The 21,192-nt window shown below is 34.5% G+C and overlaps 3 protein-coding genes across 5 annotated transcripts; all 3 read left to right on the top strand.

Moving 5' to 3' along the window:
- Positions 1-53: 53 nt before the first annotated feature.
- Positions 54-5,605, top strand: elp5 (elongator acetyltransferase complex subunit 5). Of its 2 annotated transcripts, none has more exons than XM_058780486.1 (8): positions 54-373; positions 457-517; positions 601-681; positions 1,484-1,695; positions 1,808-1,983; positions 2,171-2,266; positions 2,351-2,451; positions 5,041-5,605. In XM_058780486.1, exons 1-8 carry the CDS (start codon positions 319-321, stop codon positions 5,114-5,116), a joined length of 858 nt encoding a protein of 285 aa, XP_058636469.1. In that variant the 5' UTR covers positions 54-318; the 3' UTR covers positions 5,117-5,605. The 2 variants fall into 2 exon arrangements, with proteins under 2 accessions (XP_058636469.1, XP_058636468.1); XM_058780485.1 differs by having other exon boundaries at positions 55-373; positions 5,060-5,605.
- Positions 5,606-7,106: 1,501 nt separating this feature from the next.
- Positions 7,107-17,094, top strand: ctdnep1b (CTD nuclear envelope phosphatase 1b). Of its 2 annotated transcripts, none has more exons than XM_058782967.1 (7): positions 7,107-7,766; positions 10,940-11,006; positions 11,150-11,268; positions 12,462-12,650; positions 12,783-12,801; positions 15,636-15,720; positions 15,807-17,094. In XM_058782967.1, exons 1-7 carry the CDS (start codon positions 7,653-7,655, stop codon positions 15,862-15,864), a joined length of 651 nt encoding a protein of 216 aa, XP_058638950.1. In that variant the 5' UTR covers positions 7,107-7,652; the 3' UTR covers positions 15,865-17,094. The 2 variants fall into 2 exon arrangements, with proteins under 2 accessions (XP_058638950.1, XP_058638949.1); XM_058782966.1 differs by having other exon boundaries at positions 7,110-7,766; positions 12,783-12,894; positions 15,807-17,090.
- An 809-nt stretch (positions 17,095-17,903) lies between these two features.
- On the top strand, positions 17,904-21,191 carry gabarapb (GABA(A) receptor-associated protein b). Its single transcript, XM_058783442.1, has 4 exons — positions 17,904-18,131; positions 19,784-19,862; positions 20,310-20,428; positions 20,509-21,191. Exons 1-4 carry the CDS (start codon positions 18,042-18,044, stop codon positions 20,572-20,574), a joined length of 354 nt encoding a protein of 117 aa, XP_058639425.1. The 5' UTR covers positions 17,904-18,041; the 3' UTR covers positions 20,575-21,191.
- Position 21,192: the final 1 nt, after the last annotated feature.

The raw sequence follows: 21,192 nt of genomic DNA, 5'->3' as shown, positions 1-21,192 counted from the left end.
CTGTTCATGCTACAGCACAATAGGTGGCGGTGAAGAATAACAAGTTTGCAAACAGCCATTCGAAGAAGAAGAAGAAGAGCTGTTTGATTGGCTGCTGTGTTTTTGGGAAATTGAGTATTCACTGTAATCAAACTCTTGTTGATTCGATATCTCTTGTGTATAAGCAGGCATTTTGGATCCGTCATATTTTGTCATGTTTAATCAGTAGCCCAAGGATGTTGTAGTCAGCCGGACAGTGTCTTGTCAAACACGTTAAACTCGCTTTAGCAGCGCGCTGTTTAGCTGTTAGCCGTTAGCTGTTGAGATGAGCATTGAGTCATGCTGCTAGATGTGTTACAGGGAGCGGAGGCTGGAGGATTCATTCTCATTCAAGGTAACATCATTTCTAGTCATCATCAATCCTTTCACCACCCTATCTTTCTACAATGTGTTCATGTTATGAGTCGTTGTTTTCAGATACTGCCAAATGCACTGGGCGCGGACTCCTCAAGTGTTTTATTAATGCAGCACTGAAGAGGCAAGTTTCTCTCTGCTTCTGTTTTGTTTTAATTGTGTTGTTACACTTTGTATAATGTTTGATTTGTTCCTAATCTTTTAAAGAGGCGAGGACGTACATGTGCTGGGATTTGAGAGTCCCGAAACAGAAGTTTGTGCTGGTTTGGACAGGAGCTGTGTGCAAAAGTGAGTTAAATAAAATAAAAAATACTCTTGATTTGTGACTTGAGACATGCTTTCATGCATACTATGGTGAAACCCGAAAGCTCATAACATCATATGTATGACAGTTAAATTGTACACTGACAGTGTGTAATTTAGCATGCACTTAATTTTTTTTTTTTTTAATCTTAAATAAGCTTAATGTTAATTATTATGGTGCAGTAGTTTCCAACGGGTTTTGCTTCAAGAGTGGGGACATAATGCCACACCAAAACAGTTTATAATGTAGAAGTAAACTTTTTTTTTTTTTTTTTAATTTATGCAAAAAAATAATTGTGCAAAAAAAAAAAAGGTTTCTTCAAGCGTCTTCGAGACATTGCCACAGTTCTTCTGGATTTAGTCTGTCTCAGTTTGTGCTGTTTCTTCATGTCAAACCATGACTTCAAACCATTTTGTAGCTGGTGAAAAAAATACTAGTGTTCTAATAATTTTGGCCACCACTGTTACCACCTTTTTCTTCAACTCGGAAGTAAGCCTATGGGCGAGACTTCCGGTTCATTAGCCACTGTAGGGAAATAATGAGAAGATTAACAACATGCATTAAATTGTAAAACTGTTTGCACTACAAACCAGTGTGTTCATAATTAAGATAATACATTAAAATAATATGGTAAGATGCACCATTTTTCAATATCAAACTGCAAAACGAGCTGTTTTGTACCTAAATTTGGATGAGACCCATAGAATTTACAAATGGCCCATTTATGCGACAAGAAAAAGGTGGATAGTTGATGCCACTGAAATGCTTTATCTGATCTGTTTAAAGGCTTAATTTTCATAAGGGTTTCCCTGATCCTCTCGGCTGGACGTGCAGATCATCTTTCACCGTCGAGCGGTTCGCTACTCAACACATAACTCAGCTCATCAAAGACACGCAGCAAGCCAAAGCATCAGTACTTGTTGTTGACTCTCTCTCATTGGTTTTGAGACATCATGACACTCTTGTCTTCTGTCAGACACTTCAAGAGCTCAGGAAAGGTGAAACGTTTTGCCCCAGAAACACTTTCACAAACTGTGTTGCTTCTATAAATATTGGCTTCTAGATCTGTGAAATAATGCTCTTTTTGTTTGTTTTTCCACTGACCACTAGGAGGAGTTATTAAAACTATCATCGGTCTCCTGCATTCAGACTTGCATCAGCAAGGTGTCGTGGGTATTGTGTGCTACTTAGCCAGTACTGTTATCTCTGTGACAACTGCAAACGATGAACGCCATTCTGTGGCAAAGACCACAAGACGCACAAAGTCAGGCAAAGTCATGCAAGAGGTAAGATATGTGACCCTGGAGCACAAAATATATATATATCCTAACAAACCATGGAAAGCTTATTTATTCAGCTTTCAGATGGTGTATAAATCTGTTTTTGTGGTTTTGTGCTCCTGGGTCACACATGAGGTTTTAGTCTGAATAAACATGAGATTATAAACTGATTATCTGTGAAATCATTTTATAGGAAGAGTACTTCAGTGTGTCCGAGGACGCAACTCTTTCAGTACAGGCCAAACCACGACAGCCTGGACATGTACAGAAAGGGCAAGATGTGTCTGAGGTGAGCAAAGCCGCTTTGGTTTTTAGCACCTTCAGCTGGAGGTTTTGCATTCTGACTGTTTGTCTTTTATTGTGATCTGATCAGGCTGATCCAGCATCAAACCTGACTTTCAATCTACGTCTGTCTGAGGAGGAGAGAAAAGCCAAGGAGAAAGTGGCACTGCCGTTTGTATTTAGCCAAGAAAAGTAAGAGACCTCAATTCTTGTCAATGCTGTTGTAGTATTATTTTTATACTATTAGAGTTTTATTAATTTTAAATTCTCTTTTTTTTTTTTTTTTCAGTTTTAACTTTAATTTTAGTTGAAATTTTAGTCATTTTTAGGGCTGGGTATCGTTCAAAAATTTTCGATACCGATCCCTTGAGTTCGATACCAGTTCCTGAACGATACTTTTTTCGATACCAATTTTATGAAATCGGTTTTAACAAGATTACATCTCAAAAAAATATTTTTTCAACTTGTTGACATTTATACAGACTCAAAGCCTCCTCTCCTGAGCCACTGCACAAAGGAACAAAATATATCCAACACAATAAATCAGTGCAAATAATTTTAATAAAATTCAAATAGTTTTCAGTTTACACATGTTAGACTACATTTACACCAGTGCGTGTTCGTTTTAAAACACATACACTATATTGCCAAAAGTATTGGGTTACCCCCTTCTAATGAACAGGTTTGACTACTTTAGTTATTTCCATGAGTACAAATCTTAATGTTTAAGCATATAATGATATTCTAGGGAATTGTGTGCTTCTAATTTTAAAGCAACAGTTTGGACAGGACCCTTTTCTATTCTAACATGACAATGCCTCTGTGTATAAGGCAAGGTTCAAAAAGAAATGACTGATTGAGTCAGTGTGGAAGAACTTGACTGGTCTGCAGAAAGCCAGCTAATCCAAGCTGAACACCTCTGGTGTGACTTTAAATGCAGATCTTGAGCCAAAAACTCATCACCGAACACCAATGACTTGTACATATGGGTACAGTCATTTTAGACACTTCCAAAACTGTTGCAACAGAGATGGAAATACAATTTTTAGATACATGAATTATGTTTCCATCTTTGTTGCCACAGTTTTGGAAGTGCCTTTTTCTGTTCTAAAGAAGGGGGTGTCCCAATACGTTTGTCCATATAGTGCCAAGTCATTGGTGTTTGGTGATGAGTTTTTAGGCTCAAGATCTGCATTTAAAGTCACACCAGAGGTGTTCAGCTTTCTGCAGACCAGTCAAGTTCTTCCACACTGACTAAATCAATCATTTCTTTTTGAACCTTGCTTAATACACAGAGGCATTGTCATGTTAGAAATTCTGTGTTCTGTATCTGGTTTTCAAATGAAGGCATAAAACATTAATTTCATTTATCTTTAAATTATTGAAAATCTAAGTTTATTTATTTATTTTGGCAAACAAAGGGGGTTTACTATTAAAATTAAAACATGGAAGAAATGTTGTATGATCATTACTAAAAAAAATAAAGTTTTAATCATTTTAATAGTAGCCTAGTAGTAGCTGTATATACATTCTGTTGAACAATAGTAATATATTTCTGCCGCAGTGTCTTCCGAGTTAAACTTTTTTGACGGGTTGCCGTGAATACCTTTACAGTTCTGTGTAAATGATATGACGCTAGTTTTACTCAAATCAAACGGTAAAATGCTCATGAAGTGACTCTCCGAGCAGTTCTGGAGATGTTGTTCATGTGTTTATGTCCTTATTTAGTGAGACGGCAGACGCTGAAATCTCTGCGAGAGTCACGCGCGCTTCAGTCTGTGTGTAGTAAACAAAACCACGCGATAGAGAGCAGACTACTCGGTATGCTTTCGAATCGCAAACACTGATCAATCTGCGCCGCTTCTAGTCGAACACACCTAGTGCTGCAGGCTCATTGGCTCACTGACGTTGATGAGATTAACCCCTTAGGTATTGAAATTTGGTACCGAACGACAAGACGTTTTTCGACACTCAGTGATATCGAGGCAATTTTGGTCGGTGCCTAAAAAGTATCGAACTTGATACCCAGCCCTAGTAATTTTATGTGCTTTTGTCATTGTTTTATATTTCAGTTCAGCTTTTATTAGTTTTAGACCTCAATTGTTGTAAACCGTGTTGTATTAGTATTATTGATGTTTATAGTTTTCATTAATATTTTGAATTCTTTTTTTCTTTTTTTCAGTTTTCATTTTAATTTTAGTTGAAATTTTTTTTTTTAATTAGTTTTAGGATTTTCTTTTTCAGTTTAGCTTGTTTATAGTTTTCATTTAATATCTTGAATTTGCCTTTCAATTTTTTTTTTTTCAGTTTTAATTTTAGTTTGTTTTAGTATTTTATGTGCTTTTGTCTTTTAGCTTTATTTTCTATACTTCTGTTTACCTTTAATTTTATTTCAATTTTAGACCTCAACTGTTGCAAACAGTGTTTTAGTATTATACTATTATAGTTTTTATTCATATTTTGAATTGGCTTTTCTTTTTTTGCAGTTTTATATAATTTTATATGCTTGGCTTTAGTGTATATGTTTCTATTTAGCTTTAATTTTATTATTGTTTTAAGAATTTTAGTACTTTTATTTTTAATAATATTTAATATTAATAATATTTATTAAATAAAATATTAAATTAATATTTTAATGTATAATTTTATTTTATTTCAGTTAAAGAAAACTATTTTTAATACTTAGTTTTAATCAACAATAGCAACACTGGTTGTAAATAATAATTATATATAAAATGCTTATTATATATAAAAGATCTACAAGAGTCTTTCATGCTGCAGTCTGTTTTTTCCCCTGCAGAAAATCAGCTCTTCTGAGGCCGACTCCTGGCTCCGGGAGGATCACGTACGAACCTGATGCCAACGACGACTTTGATGAGGAGGATCCAGATGATGATCTTGATGTGTGAAGGAAGACAGCCCACATCATGACCTAAATCTATGAATGTCAGCTCCATCTTTATAAATATATTTATTATTTATTTTTTTTATGACTCATATAGTCTGTGGCTGTCTGTTGTTTATCAGCTATTATGAAGCCAGGTTTGAGAACAGATATGAATTGATGAACCACTATTCTTAGTAATGTCATGCAGTTTTTGTATTGGTAGAAAAATTGGAGGATTAAAAAAAGCACTCATTGGAAAATATTTAAAGTCTTAATTAAGATCATTATTGACTTATTTTACTTGGCTATTTTTGTTCAGTTCTTATACATGTAGACATGGAGGGGCAACTTTTCTCTCATTGGTTGAGATTTTGACCAGAGCTCCCCAAACCTTGTCCCATGTGAAGTCAGACATGATGCTCCAAACAAAATAAAAGTCAACTATGCATACAAATTTTACACATTTTATTTCGAGTTTTCACTGACTTAAAGGGATAGTTCACCCTAAAATGTAAATTAAGTCATGTTGACTTGTAGCTGTTGATTTCCATAGTAAGGAAAAAATACTATGGAATAGCCGACTATTGGTGTAACGACATAACATGCAGAAAGGACTAGTGATTAGAATTTGTTCACTAAAAAGATTCAAAGTCGATTCATCACTTACCGTTGTTCTGTGAATTTTCCCGGACAAAATCCAGTCATGTTAATATGCCTCCACGTGACTGGAGATTTGACATGAGCAAAAATTTCACAAATTTTCCTATTGGTCATGTGAATTTCTGGCACTGACCAACAGAAAGCTGCTTGGTTTGAAAGCGATCTTTGTGTGAGATAACGCAGAAAAACAGTCACTTACTAAGACATGACATGAGAGGAGAAAGAACTGCTGAACGAATCTTTTTAATGAATGAATCTAGAAAATTTGAGTCATTGAGATGGGGAATTTAATAAAGAATTTTTTTTTTTTTAGACCAAATAATTTTAATTATCAAAGAACCACCACTGTATTCAGTAAAAGAAATTAACATTTAGTCATTTAGCAGATGCTTTTATCCAAAGCGACTTACAAACCAGGACAATGAAAGCAATCAGAATCAACAAAAGTCAAAAGAGCAATAATATGCAAGTGCTATGACATGTCTCAGTTAGCCTATAATGCAGTACACATAGCAAGGTTTTTTTGTTTAATTATATAATAAATAAAAAGAAAACAAATAGAATATATAAAGAACAGCGAAAGCTAGGCCTTTTTGTTTTTGTGTTTATAGAAAACATGCAGTTACAAAACAAATAGTTTAAAAAAAGATTTATTTAAATAAAGTAATGCTGTCAAACGATTAATCGCAAAATAACTTTTTGTTTACATATGAAATACATTATGTATATGTATTTATTGTGTAGCCTATATATAAGTACAAACACATGCATGCTGTTAAATATTTCTATATAATATAAAAAAAATAATAGAAATATATAAATGTATATACATGTAAATATTTTCAAAATATATACTGTATGTGTGTGTATTTATATATACATATACAAATAAATAAACAGTACACATTTCGTAAACAACTTTTATTTTGGATGCGATTAATCGTCTGACAGCACTAAAAAAGAAAACAAATATATAAAATAGAATTAGAATAGAGTGCTAGAGTGAGAGGGTCAAATAAATTACATGACACGATTTTTTTTCTTAATTATATAATAGATAAAAAGAAAACAAATAGAATAGAGAAAGCTAGTGTTGTCTTTTTGTTTGTTTGTTTTTTATAGAAAACAAGCAGTTAGAAAACAAATAGAGTTCAAAAATAGATTTTTATAATAAAAAATAAAACAAATAGATAAAATAGAGAGTGCTAGAGGGCCAAATAAATTAAATGACAAGAGAAACAGTGCGCTGTAAATATAAATGGATTCGTTTGGCGAGAACTCAAAAGCCGAGTCCGTTTGAAATCCTCCGCGGCCACGTGAGCACAAACTTTATGCCCCTTAGCGGAAGTGACGTCAGGGAAGCGATGGCGGCCCGTGCTGCTCTACCGTATTGGCTTTAAACTGTTCTCAGAGGTGAGGGATTGTACGCGTTTTCTTTTCGCTTTCTCAACGGTCCTCCGGAAGAGGATAGTGCTTTTAATGCCGCGGCAGAGGGACAGACGCGCTTCTCTCGGCTTTCGGCAGAACGGAGACATTTGTTCGACACTCCGCTCGATTTGACCATCTTAGCCAACGAGCATTTGAAGACTTCCCAGAGCCGGGCAGAGAAACTACCTCCCTACAGAGAAAGACATTCACCAAGTGATATTTTACACTCGCACTTTTTTTTTTAAATCGCTGCACTTTTTGCGCCCTCCATGCGTTGATTTGAATCATATCAAGAGGCGCGAGGCGCATCGGGACGCTCCGGTGTGAAGTTGTGAATGGTTGGCAGGGTCTTATTTCCACAGGTGTGTTGTATTGCTCTTGTCGGCGGTGTAAATCACACCTCACGGACTCTGGTGGTATGGTTGACATGCTAAAGACGCGCCAGTGTCTGCTCGGTGTGCGCACTTTCCTCGGCGTGACCTCCAGGTTATGGAGCTTCTTCTTATACATCCTCAGGAAGCACATACGGACGGTGAGTCGCCCGAAAGCGTGACATTTACACGTCTGGCCAACTTTTGCCGCACGACACGGCACTGAACTTTAACGCAGGTGTCTAAAAGCGACAGCAGATACCTGTCTGGGTTATTAAACCGGCTAGGTTTGGTTAGTTTATTCTCAATCTGTCTGTACAGCGAGAGTTTACTTTGTGAGAAGCACACCCACATTAAAAACTGTGTTTTTGAGCCATACTATAGTAAAAGTGTATTATGCTGTATATATTATAGTATTCACAACACTGTTAATTAATGCTACAGCATACTATAGTGAACTGATACCGTGTAGTTGTAGAAAACTTAGTAGAGTATTGAGTAAAGTAATTTATGTTTAAATATATTACCACAGCAACTATAGAATTACCACAACAAATTAAAGTACTTTACTATAGTATGTTTCAAAAACACTATAAATTACTATAGTATTTTTTTCATGTTGGTATGCATCCTTTAACCTTTTGGGTCTCCGTTAAGACCCGTTTGTTAAGTTGTCAACAGCACAGCTAGAGAAGAGCAACGACTTGCTGGTTGTGAATAACACGTTACACTGATTTCATTAAACACACTGACATTTACAAACTCTTGACTGCAGGTTTGTCAGCTTCTAAAATTAGTTAATGTGACGCTTTACTGTGGGCCTAAAGTGTTTTATAAGTGTAAAGACATTAGTGTAAAATAAAACTTGGCACCTTAAATTAACATCATCTAGACACACGTATTAGACGTAGTTTTACTGTGGAGCAAATTCAGGGTAAGATGTGACTTGGTACCAAAATTTGTCATTTTTAGTATATTAAATAAGTTTATTTACAACCAGTAAATAATTTACCAAAAATAAAACTTTTGAAATGTTAAATTCTAAATATTAGATGAAAATCTAAAACAATAATTATAAATGTTGACTTGACGGCTAACTGAAATAAAATAAGTCCAAGTACTAAAATGAACTAAAACTAAAAGATATATTGTATTATTATTATTATTTAGCATTTTAAGTGAACTCGCTTAAAGAGTTATTTAGTGTAAAAAGTTTAAGAATTTTTATATGCTAATGTAAAAAAAATTGTGTAATTTATAACTTGTTTGTTGGTTTTTATTGTATTTGTTATACTTGTATTTTTTTAATTGTTTATGCCATGAAAATAGCTTAAGATGCTGACATGGCATTAAATAAAAAATATATTACTACTTTATTTAGCATTTTACTGTAATCTTAAAACAATAAGGATCAGGGTAAAATGAGTTTAAAATGTCTTTTTTTAAATTATATATTATTAATATATTCAGAATTTAAAAGTTAATTTATAACTTATTCATATTATAATTACAATATAATATGTGAATATCCAATGGGTCATTGTTTTTCAGAATTAGCTGATAACCGTGTCACATGCTTTAGCTCAGAGTATGTAAACACTTGGGTTTGAAAAACAGGCTGTAATCCCTCTGTGCACAACAGGCTTTGGCAATCCAGTTGTATAATAATATTTAAGATGATCGTTAAGACACAATTATAAAGGCATTACTTGTCTGGGACTCTGATATGGGTGCTGGAGTAGCAAGCACTGCACTAAACATGCTTTACAGTCACGCAGGCATCGGGTCAGTTCAACTTGATCTGACATTATGAATGAGTCCTTATTGAGGCCTAACTCAAGTTGGGAATAAACAGCCCCCTTTTCAAAGTCACCCTGGCAGTTTCGCTCGGCTGTGCTCTCCCAAGTTCCGCTGACACTTTTAGACAGCTGGGAGGGCTAAAGATAGCTCAGAAGAGAGGGATTTGGAGAAAGAGAGGAAGAGTTATCCACATTGTGGTGAGCGGTGGACCGAGGCGCAGGGTCTCGGACCTCTTAAAGGGAAAGCCGTCTGAGTTTGAGCTCGGGCTCATTCCAGATGGTTGCGTATTTGAGTAAGCTGCTAATTGACCAGTTGTGAAATGGGCAGCTCCAAAACAGCTCTTACGTTCGTTATTATTAATTATCCCACTGTTACAGCCAACCTGGAATTAGCTGCTAAGTTGTCAAACTTTTTAGTAACACACTAGCCATAGCAATGTCTATAGTTAATATTAATGAGCAACCGATATAAATGTAAGCTTATAAATACTTGTTGTTTTATTGTATTATGCAGCATTGTGTAAATACACTTGTCAACATTTGAAGTGGATCAAAACCTAAACCAAAATGCATTCTTGTCTTACGACAACTTTTTTGATCCACTGCATATGTTGACTAATGTATTTAATAGCAATTATTTAAATTTCCATAGAAATTCTTAATGCTTAACCAATACATTTATTGGTGTTGTTCGTTTGTTTTTTGGTTGATGCCATTTTGTATCCTGATATCTGGAGTCAGAAGCACACCAATGCCAATATATCGGTTTAATAGTCATATTTAATAAAAAATTAAAAGACTTTATCAAAAACATAGTAAATATTATCAACTAATATTTATTATTATTATTGATTTTTATTGATTTATTTCCTGAAATTTAGAGAGCAGTCCAGATATGAGTCATATTTAGATTACATCAGGTCAAAATGTAAATATTAAGTATGTATAAGTTAGTATGTGTATATATATATATATATATATCTATATCAACAAAAGAGCAATGATATGCAAGTGCTATAACAAGTCTCAGCTTAACGCAGTACACGTAAGTTTTTGTAAATAAAAAGAAAACCTAGAATAGAAAAAGAATAGAGCAAGCTAGTGTTAGTTTTTTTTTTAAAGAAAACAAGCAGTTAGTAAATGAATGGAGTGCAAGTCTAAAAGGGGCAAGCTTTTTTTTTTTTTAAATAGAATTAAAATAGAGTGCTAGAGTTAGAGGGTCAAACAGATGGAATAATCCCTCAAGTGGTCACTTATGGATTGTATGTTTATTTACTGTAAAGTAATTTTAGATGGGCTTTACCATCTGTATCATGTAGTGTGATGTTCAAATGTCCTTTTTTTCACTTGTCTTTAGAGACTAGTGGGTTGTTAAAAGTTATGAATTCGTTAAAATGTAAAAATGTTTTAATTAAAACCAGTATAACATGCTAAATAAACTGTAAAAGGTGTGTTCATTGTCTTCTGTATAAATGTTTCATGCACCGTGGTGTACTGAGGTGGCTGCTTCCTGTTTTGTCTCCTTCCTGTTCTAGATAATCCAGTATCAAACAGTGCGATATGACATCTTACCATTGTCACCCATTTCCAGAAACAGACTCAGTGAGTATTTCTTTTCTTCTCCTCAAGATAAAAGTTGCCTGATATGACAACAGAGAGCCTGATCTGCGTGTGAGCTGTGTTGCGGTGTTGCACTTGTGAGCGGTGTTTTGTTGAGTAAGATGTGAGTTTGTATTTCTGTTCAGACACCGTGAAGCGAAAGATCTTAGTTTTAGATCTCGACGAGACGTTGATCCACTCGCATCACGATGGCGTTCTCAGACCTACAGTACGGCCTGGTACACCGCCAGACTTCATCCTCAAAGTAAGTGCTTGTTTTTATTTGCAGTATTAATAATGCACATCTGTGAACAAAGGTTACCATGCTCAGTGAAAACCTGGAAATATTATGATTCTAGGCCAGGGTAATTCTTGGAAATTTCTGTTTTTTCTTTATGCTTGACTCTTAAAATATTTCATCAGCTAGCAGTTGCTCTTACAAAATAAAATAAATTAATTTAATTCATTCCGTATAATAATAATAATAATAATAAAAATTTATTTTCAAAAATAGTACACTAAAACTATAATAAAATATAATCATAGATATATAATAGTAATAGTATTATTTGTTGTTATATTATTACAAAATAAGTTATCAACATTAATGTAATTATCAATTATCAATGTTGTTATAGCATCTTAATTTTGTTTTTGTTTTTTTATATATAAATTATAATGTTTTTATTAAATTCTTATTTTAAAATGCTTTAATAATAATCAGAATCAGAATGAGCTTTATTGCCAGGTATGTTTATACATACGAGGAATTTGTTTTAGTGACGAAAGCCCCACAGTGCAACAGAATGACAGGGACAAGATAATAAAAAAAAATCATATACAAAATAGACAATGTGCAAAATAGCAAAAACACAATATACAAAATAGACAATAATGGGAACCCTTTACAATAAGGTCCCATTAGTTAACATGAACTAACAACGAGCAATACATTTATTACAGTATTTATTCATCTTTGTTAACAGTTTTTTCAAAATGCTTGCGCACAGTTTTTGAAACGAAGGCTCCATTTCTCAAAACTACACACAAAACACACACAACATACAAAACGTCACACACATCGTGCAAAAGCAAACAAGCAATTTAAAAAAAAAAAAACTGTAATACAAATACAACTGCTCATTGTTAGTTCATGCTCAGATCCATTAAATAATATAAACGGATACAAATTTTGATTTTATGTATTAGTAAATGCTGAAATTAACATTTACTAAGATTAATAAATGCTTTAGAAGTATTTTATTCATTGTTAGTTCATGTTAACTAATGTAGTTAACTAATATTAACAAATGTAAACTTATTTTAAAGTTTTACAATAATATTAATAATGCATTATTATTAGTAGTAGTATTGTATTATTAGTTTAAAAAAAAAAAAAATACAATATTATTTTTTTTTTTTCTTTTTTTTCTCATATAAACTGTTGTTGTTTTTCAGGTGGTAATAGACAAACACCCGGTCAGATTCTTTGTGCATAAAAGGCCGCATGTGGACTTCTTCCTGGAGGTGGTCAGTCAGTGGTATGAGTTGGTAGTGTTCACTGCTAGTATGGAGATCTATGGGTCTGCAGTAGCTGATAAGCTGGATAACAACAAGGGAATCCTGAAAAGAAGATACTATAGACAGGTAACCACTGAAACTCTTGACGCTTCATTTTGCATTAACATTTGCCATGAGAAGAACGAAAATGGAAGAAATTAGTAAAGGATATGCAGTTTATATTTTGTCGTCTTTTTGTGTTGTCTTTATCTTTTGCAGCACTGTACGCTGGATTCAGGTAGTTATATTAAAGACCTGTCTGTTGTACATGATGACTTATCAAGTATAGTCATTCTTGACAACTCGCCGGGAGCATATCGCAGTCATCCAGGTAAGACCAGACCTGATTTCAGCAGCACACTGTAGTAGCTGTAGCGCTGCTTTTGCAGGATTAACGTGTGTGTGTGTGTGTGTGTGTGTGTGTGGTTGTCTAGCTGGTCTCTCTGCATGATGTGCTTGTGTACTTCAGGCCATTTCACCCTCAACACGTTTATTATGTTCAGCATCACAGCAATGTGAACCATAAGCAAACATCAGATTTAATACAGGATTTATGTGGTCATATAAAGACAACTTTACAGAATCCAATTAGTTTGGATAAAACGAGCCTCCTATTAATTTTATTCTGAAATGCATCAATTTATGGAAGTAAATTATAAAACTGCCTTTAAAAGTATTGATCACGTATGCATATAATGAATCTAATGTTGAGAACATCTGAACTTTAGGTTGCAAATCTACTTCAAGGGTCATGAAACAGATCATGGAGGTCAATTCAGCGGCAAATGTTTTTTGTTCTGATCAATTCCCATCCTATTTTATTCTTGGCAGTAAATGAATTTATCATGATTATCAGGCATGACGTAATAGAATATGATCTTTGAAGAAGCTCAACAATAGATTCTAATAGTAACAAAATAAACTGCAAATTGGAGAGGGAAGAGAGGGGACACAACAACGGCTCTGATTAAGTCGTTTGTATTTTACACTCAATTTTACAATTGATGTACAAGCCTCAAAGGTTCCCCTAAATGCACACTGCAGTTCACTATTGCATGCAACAAACAAATATGGGTTTGAAAGCTCACAGCATGTTACACAAATAAACACATCTTGTAATAACTGTAACTTATTGCACAAATAAAAGCATTTGTACTCTGCATTGAAAATATATACAGGGTTTCTGCAAGTCTTAAAAATCTTAATTTACCCTTCCACAAATTAAGGCCTTAAAAAGGTCTGAAATCAGAGCAGAAAGTCTTAAATTATTAAAGTCATGGCGTTAAATGTTGCATGCACTGGAATAAGCAAATATCTTCATATAGCTAAACATTATTAAAACAAGATATGCATGAAATAAGAATGAAAATCTGCTTTCTCTTTAAATTAAGGTTTTCTGAGCCCACTTGCAAATATTTGTTCTGGTTTTAATCAAACTCGCTTAATTTTGATCAGTTGCTCAGAAAACAAGACATACTACTAGACATTTACATTTAGAGAATATATTGACGTTTCCAATCGATTTATTCTTTGTGTTCTTTAATTTAAAAAAAGGCCTAGAAAAAGGCTTAAATTTACCTGCAGAAACCTTAAAATATGAAAGCACTGTTGCATTTTAAAAACATTTTATGTGTTTATACCAAGAAGCTCTAAAGAGCAGTTACACTCACAGTATGGATGGGTTGCATATGTCAGAGATTAAAGGTCTGTCGACGAGAACTGTTTTCTCCTACAATTAAAATGAACATTAGGTATGTTTACATGCACTAATTTTTGTCAATCAGAATGAATCTAATCTGATTTTATGCTCTGAAAGTTCTCTTTATATCAAGCATTGCAGTCCGATTCACATATTTGTTTATATATTCCAAACAAAATCTCAGCGGATGCATTTAGCACCAAGTCACTGCGTTCAGAACTGGAGGAAGTCACGGTGATAATGTTACTAGACCTACTGCGAACATACCTTGACATGTCTTAAAAAAAAAAAACCTGACATGTATGTCAGAAGAGCTTTTTGAGCAAATATTTATGAACTCTCCAGTGTGTGAGACGAATATTTACAAAGACATAAGGCATAAGTAAACATACGCATGTTCGTGTGACGTAAAGCCTATGTAAACATGCGGATCACGGCCCTTTGCTGGGTTTTTTAAATCCGACTGAGAAAATGGTCCGATTCAAGCATTTGCATGCACAATTTTGTTTTTTCTGTTTGATAATTCCAGGTCGACACCATTTTAAATCAATTTCAATTGGATCAAACATCAGTTTGAATGAGGTGTTTACTTGAAGAATTTTCAATCCGATTGAGCCATCAGTGAACGTAACTGTTGTCTTTTACAATGTGCAACACAAGAAAATGTAGTTTAGTATTTCATGACCTTAATGACCATAAAGAAAAACCGCAGTCAGTCAATACCACTTCGTGCATCACTTTAGAAGAACCGATCAATAAATTATTAGCTCTGTCTTGGATAATGCACATTGAATTTGTGATGGGTTTTTGTCACTATTAGTCACAAAGATGTTTTATTTAGATTAATAAGTCAACTACAAGATTTACACAGTCAACTGAGAAAATGTTCTTCTCCTGTAGAACCTGTTTGTTTTGAATGTGTATGGAAGTCTGTTTCCGCCACTGAATAAAAAATGAAAAGATGATTGTGACCGTCTCACAATTCTGACTTTTTTTTTTTTCTCAAATTGCTTAATATAATTAATAAACCTGCAATTCTAACTCTTTTCTCGCAATTGCGATTATTTTTTAATTCCTTAATTCTGACTTTTTTTCCCTCACAATTGCAACTTTATATTTCACAATTCTTTCACAAAATTTATTATTTCACAATTCTAACTTTGTCGCAATTGCTAGTTAATATCACGCAATTCTGGGAAAAAAAAGTCCGATTTGCGAGATGTAAACTCACAATTGCGAGGGGAAAAAAAGTCAGAATTGAGAGAGAAAAATTTGCAATGACCTTTTTTTTTTTTTTTTTTTAATTCAGAGGAGGAAACAGGCTTCCATAAATGTGACTTATTTGCAATATTTTTCCTGTTTTTTGCCCATAGATAATGCAATACCTATAAAGTCATGGTTTAGTGACCCAAGCGACACAGCACTTCTTAACCTGCTTCCCATGCTGGATGCACTTAGGTAAAGATCTAAAACATTCAAAACATGCAAAAGTGATTTTTATGGCGTTAACTTGAACCCCTCTTCACTTTGTGTTCCCTTCTCAGATTCACGGGAGACGTACGATCCGTCCTGAGCAGGAATCTCCACCAGCATCGACTCTGATGATCGTCCGATCGAGGGCTTTCCTCAAGTCCGCTCTTCTTTTAATTTTTTATTTTCCAACCGCTTCCCTATTTGACATCTGCCTGTCCGTTCTCCCTCGACTCTTCACCTCTCAGAAACGGCCTCACGTGAGGGCCGTAGGGAGGAGAGTCTGTCCCGAACTCAAAGGGGACGGAAAAGGCAAACTTTTTGGGAAGCTTTTTTCCCCGACGTTTTTTATTCTTTTCCCTTCTTCGAAATGGAGTCTCTGCCTTACAGCTCTACCTATGCTGATAGAGTGTGTGAGTTCTGTTTTGTGGGATGTGTGTATGGAGACATCTGCTGTTTTTCGTTTTAAATATTTGAAGATATTTGAGGCAAGAAAAACAGTCCTTTTCATGACTTGCGTCTTGGGACGTCATACCTCACTTCTAAAGGTGGTGCGACTGGAGATCTGCTAAACGGATTGGCTCAGAACTGGCCACCAACACTCTGCACATCGAATAGAGTTCACTGGAAAACTGTTGATAATACGGATTATGACAGACTGGTAGATTTCAGGGTTATCGTGGTAGAGTTGTATATGCTGTTATTGAGGTACTGTCTTGGAAGACTTGGGGTTTTAATGACTTCTGTATGGTAGGCCTGTTCAAATTCGGATCATGGAGATAAATTCTGTGGCAGATTCTTAAGTTTTATTAGTTCTCATCCTATTTTATTCTTGGCAGTAAATTAATTTGTCATGATTATCAGGGAGGATGTAATAGAAAATGAGCTTTGAAGAAGCTGAATGACAGATTTTAAGCCTTTCTGCTCTAATTCTTCTCTACAGAATGTATGTGGTTGGTTATGAAATCCTACCACTTGGACGCCTTTTTACAAATGTGTTTTTTTTTTTTTTCTTTCTTGAAAATGTAATAATGGCAAGACTTGAATTTATAAAACTTCATTGTATTGAAGAGCTGACTGAGCAACAGACACCTTTTTTTACTCAAGGCCTTGTTGGTTTCTCTGTGCGCCTGTCAGATAATGTCAGTTCAGTTCTCATCAATCTAACACTTGCGAAGTCTCAAGGCAGCTTCCTGGGACACAAGTCCATAGACCTGTGCACGTTACTAATAAAAACGTGTCACTATCCTATACTATGGGTTCAGTTTTCTTTTACGATCTTTTAAAAGTTTAAGGGACCAGTTGCAGGAAACCATTTCTAATGCAAAATATTCTTTAGGCAACACACAATTTCTTTCCCTCCTGATGCAAAAAAGGGCTTTTTACATTTAAAAAAAAAAAAAAAAAAAGCTTTAAGCTTAAACTTGATTAAATTTAGTTTGAATTGAGCTCAATAAACAACAACAAAAAAATAAAATAAACAAAACAAAAAATTTCTTGGTGGGGTACAAAAAAAATATATTTAGAAATCCCATCTTGCACAATTTTAATTGTTTAAAATCCTTTCTTAAACCATTTTTTTTGTTGTTTAATAATTGTTTGTTTTGTTAATCTTGTTTTACATGAGTTTAGGTATACTGGGCAACAAGACAATACACATGCATGCATATATATATATATATATATAAAAATATTTTTTAAAGAATATGTTTCCTTTCTGGAATTGTTATGAGCAATTAGTAATTTTTACAAAAATATACAAATTTATACATTAAAAAGTGTACATAACCTTTGACACATTTGTCGCATTTGCTCCAGTGTTTTAGTATGAATGAAATTTAGTTTTATTTTATTTTTATATTATTTTATTTTTTATATATATATTATATAGTTCCAGTTAATGTTTATTTAATTTCAAGAAAAATTTTTTAAAACTCCTCTGCGTCACTTCGGATACCGGAAGTGAGGGCAGGTTGTCATATGACTGACCGGAGCACCGCTTGTATAACCGCATGAGCGGAAAAAGTAGTCCCTACCCTACAAGCATAACATAACGCGAAATCAGAAACGTCTTTAGTAACCGTCGAGCATCTTTAATAAGCCTCGCATCAAATATTTAAAAAAAAATTTCTGGATGTGTGGTTTTCGGGAAAAAGCAGTTTTGAGCTGACAAAAATAGTGTAAATATAGTGTGTCAGTATCAATGCGCAGAAGGGAAAGCACTCAGCAGTTGTGTGTGAAGCGCTTGGTTACATCTCTGACACATCTTTGTGTGTTTGTAAGACGAATTTACTCTTCCTTTAACAACCATGAAGTTTCAATACAAAGAAGAGCATCCTTTTGAGAAGAGGCGATCGGAGGGAGAGAAAATCAGGAAGAAATATCCAGACAGGGTTCCTGTAAGTCGGTTTATATCGTTTGATAAAGTGTAAACAGAAGCCAGCGTTATGGTGAACAAGTAAAACGTGAAGGGCGTGATGTATCTACACGATTTAATCGATTCATCCGTTTTAAAAACCAAATTCATCTTGTGTTTATTCGTCCTTTACACGAACGTATAAGTTTTAACACGAAAGTAAACAGGTTTAGCTTTAGTACGTTAGCATATGAAGGGCGAAACTGCTGAGGGCCTTGTTGATCTCTCAGCTTCTTTATTATTATTTAAATAAAGCGTCTGTTCGTTTTATGTTTACTAATAGCGTATTTGAAATCACTCTTTTCAAATCAAATCTGCTTTGAAAGACGAAGAGTTAAATACAGTGTTTTGTGTTGTCTGACCTGCTTTAATCCTCAGGGCTTTATGACTGTACAGATTCAACTCCTGTAGTGTAATGCGGTGGATATGTTTTTGTTGACTTATTTAAATTGCATTTGTGGGGTAAAGTAATACATTTAGGACCATGTGGAAGTGTTGATTCCTAAAATAGCCTAACGTTAGATTAAACGTTACAGTAAACATGTTTACATCCACAAGGCTGGGTTTGTTTACCATATACATAACCAAACCAGTAAAACAACAAAACAAGCAATCCTCTAACGATTAAATATTGCAGTAATTTCAGTGTTTGTTTGTTTTTCTCCCATGTTTGGACCTGTTACTACCAAAATAATAATAATAATAATGTTTTGTACCATATAAAACAGTATTGACAGCTTGATTCAGCTGAATCAATTCTTTGAAACACTCAGTTTTTACAAATATGATTTTAAGAATTCACTACGGGGCAATTTTCTGAGACGTTTTGTTGCTTTTGTTGGCATTTCCCCCAAGTCCTGGTTAATTTCTGACCTGATGTTTTACATATGGAGGGAAAAAAACCCTGAATATATTTCTGAGAAGCAACATGGTAGTCTTAAATAGTTATGGGTCTAAAGTGTTTCATACAGTTATCTCGTTCCTCATCTGCAGCCTAATTATCAAAAATAGCACAGCTTTTCTCAGATCCTCTTTGGTCTGAGTCAAAAATCACACATAGTGGGCTTGAAAAGCAAAAGGAATGAGTAAAATCGATTGAAAGTAAACCAGAAGTTTCTGCCGGTTTCATCTAACGCTGGATTAAAGGAATAGTTCATCCAAGAAAGAAAATCAGCTGCAAATTTCACCCTCAGGCCATCCAAGATGTAGATGACTTTGTTTCTCCATCAAAACAGATTTGGAAACGGAAATGGATCCTCTGCAGTGAATGGGTGCCGTCAGAATGAGAGTCCAAACAGCTGATAAAAACATCACAATAATACACAAGTAATCCAGTTAAAAATCTTGATGGATTTGTTTCTTAAAAAAACACAACTGTTCACTTCACAAGACAATAATTGATGGACTGGAGTGGTGTAGATTACAAGTGATGTTTTTATCAGCTGTTTGGACACTCATTCTGACGGCACCCATTCACCGCAGAGGATCCACTGGTGAGCAAGTGATGCAACGCTACATTTCTCCAAATCTGTTCAGATGAAGAAACAAACTCATCTACATCTTGGATGGCCAGAAGATGAGTGCACTGTCAGCTGACTTTCTACACTTACAAGTGTTTGTTTGATTCTGTATTAGGTAATTGTGGAAAAAGCTCCTAAAGCCAGAATAGGTGACCTAGACAAGAAGAAATACCTGGTCCCCTCTGACCTGACGGGTAAGTGCTTTTATGTTTAATGATGTTCATTTAAAATGATGCTGATTGCATCAGAAGATATTGTTATTATAATTGTATTTTGACCCTCTAACTCTACCACTCTGTATTCTATTCTCTATTCTTTAAAAAAAAAAAAAAAATGGCACTCTATTCATTTACTAACTGCTTGTTTTCTTTAAAAAAAAAACTTCTGTATTCTATCTGTTTTCTTTTTTTATTATATAATTAACAAAAAGCAAAAGAAATGCCTCTAACACTAGCTTGCTCTATTCTATTCTTTTTCTATTCTATTTGTTTTCTTTTTATTTATTATATAATAAAAATAAAAAAAAGCTCTTGTCATAGCACTTGCATATCATTGCTCTTTTGTTGATTTTGCTTCCGTTGTCCTCATTTGTAAGTCGCTTTGGATAAAAGCGTCTGCTAAATGTAATGTATTTTTTTTAGTGGGCCAGTTTTACTTTCTCATCCGAAAGCGAATCCACCTGAGGGCCGAGGATGCTCTCTTCTTCTTCGTAAACAACGTCATTCCCCCTACCTCCGCCACCATGGGCCAACTGTACCAGGTATTTCTCTCTTTCTTTCACTCTGATTGGTTTGTCAATATCAGTTTGTTCCTCTTGTAATTTGATTTTCTCACACACAGGAACATCACGAAGAAGATTTCTTCCTTTACATCGCCTACAGTGACGAGAGCGTGTATGGCGAATAGAGCCAAAGGGAAACGACCCTCATCCCCTCTTTCTTCCTTTTAAAACAATATATAGACGTCATGCTGGCAGCCTAGAGCTCTCAGAACTGAAGTATCAGATGCACTTTTGCTTTCAATTTATCATATCTTCTTTTGTGTTTTTATCCTTTGGTCTGACATTCAATTCTGATGTTTATTAAGAATTTACTAAGAAGCCGTTTTTCATGGTTCTTGCAAAGCTCTAATACAATGAAAATGCCACTGATACTGTTACAATTCGACTTGATTTCCGCTTGTATGCAGTTGTGTATCCATTTTTAGTATGCAGACCTTTCCTAGCCAAGCTCATTTCAAATATTTCTTACCATAAATGAACGTTTGCTCTTCTAGATGGTTTCTAGCTAGCATGTGCAGTCCAGCACTCGCTGGTCAGACAGTCAGCTAAGCCTAATATGCTGTTGTTACCTTGATTTGCTTTTATTATTGTACCTAAAAGAATGTAGATGAGTAGATTTATTTTAAGTTGTAAATCTAAAGTGCAAGTTTTATTTGCAGTTTTGTTTAGTTTTTTTAATCTTGGTATTCAGTTGTATTTCTGGTACCCATGACAATGACCATATAAACCAAATGCACACCAAT

The sequence above is a fragment of the Onychostoma macrolepis genome, chromosome 07 (assembly GCF_012432095.1).
Source record: "Onychostoma macrolepis isolate SWU-2019 chromosome 07, ASM1243209v1, whole genome shotgun sequence".
NCBI classification, from domain to species: Eukaryota; Metazoa; Chordata; class Actinopteri; order Cypriniformes; family Cyprinidae; genus Onychostoma; species Onychostoma macrolepis.
Note: the sequence above shows the minus strand (reverse complement) of the source record. Positions and strands in the feature narration are given on the sequence as shown.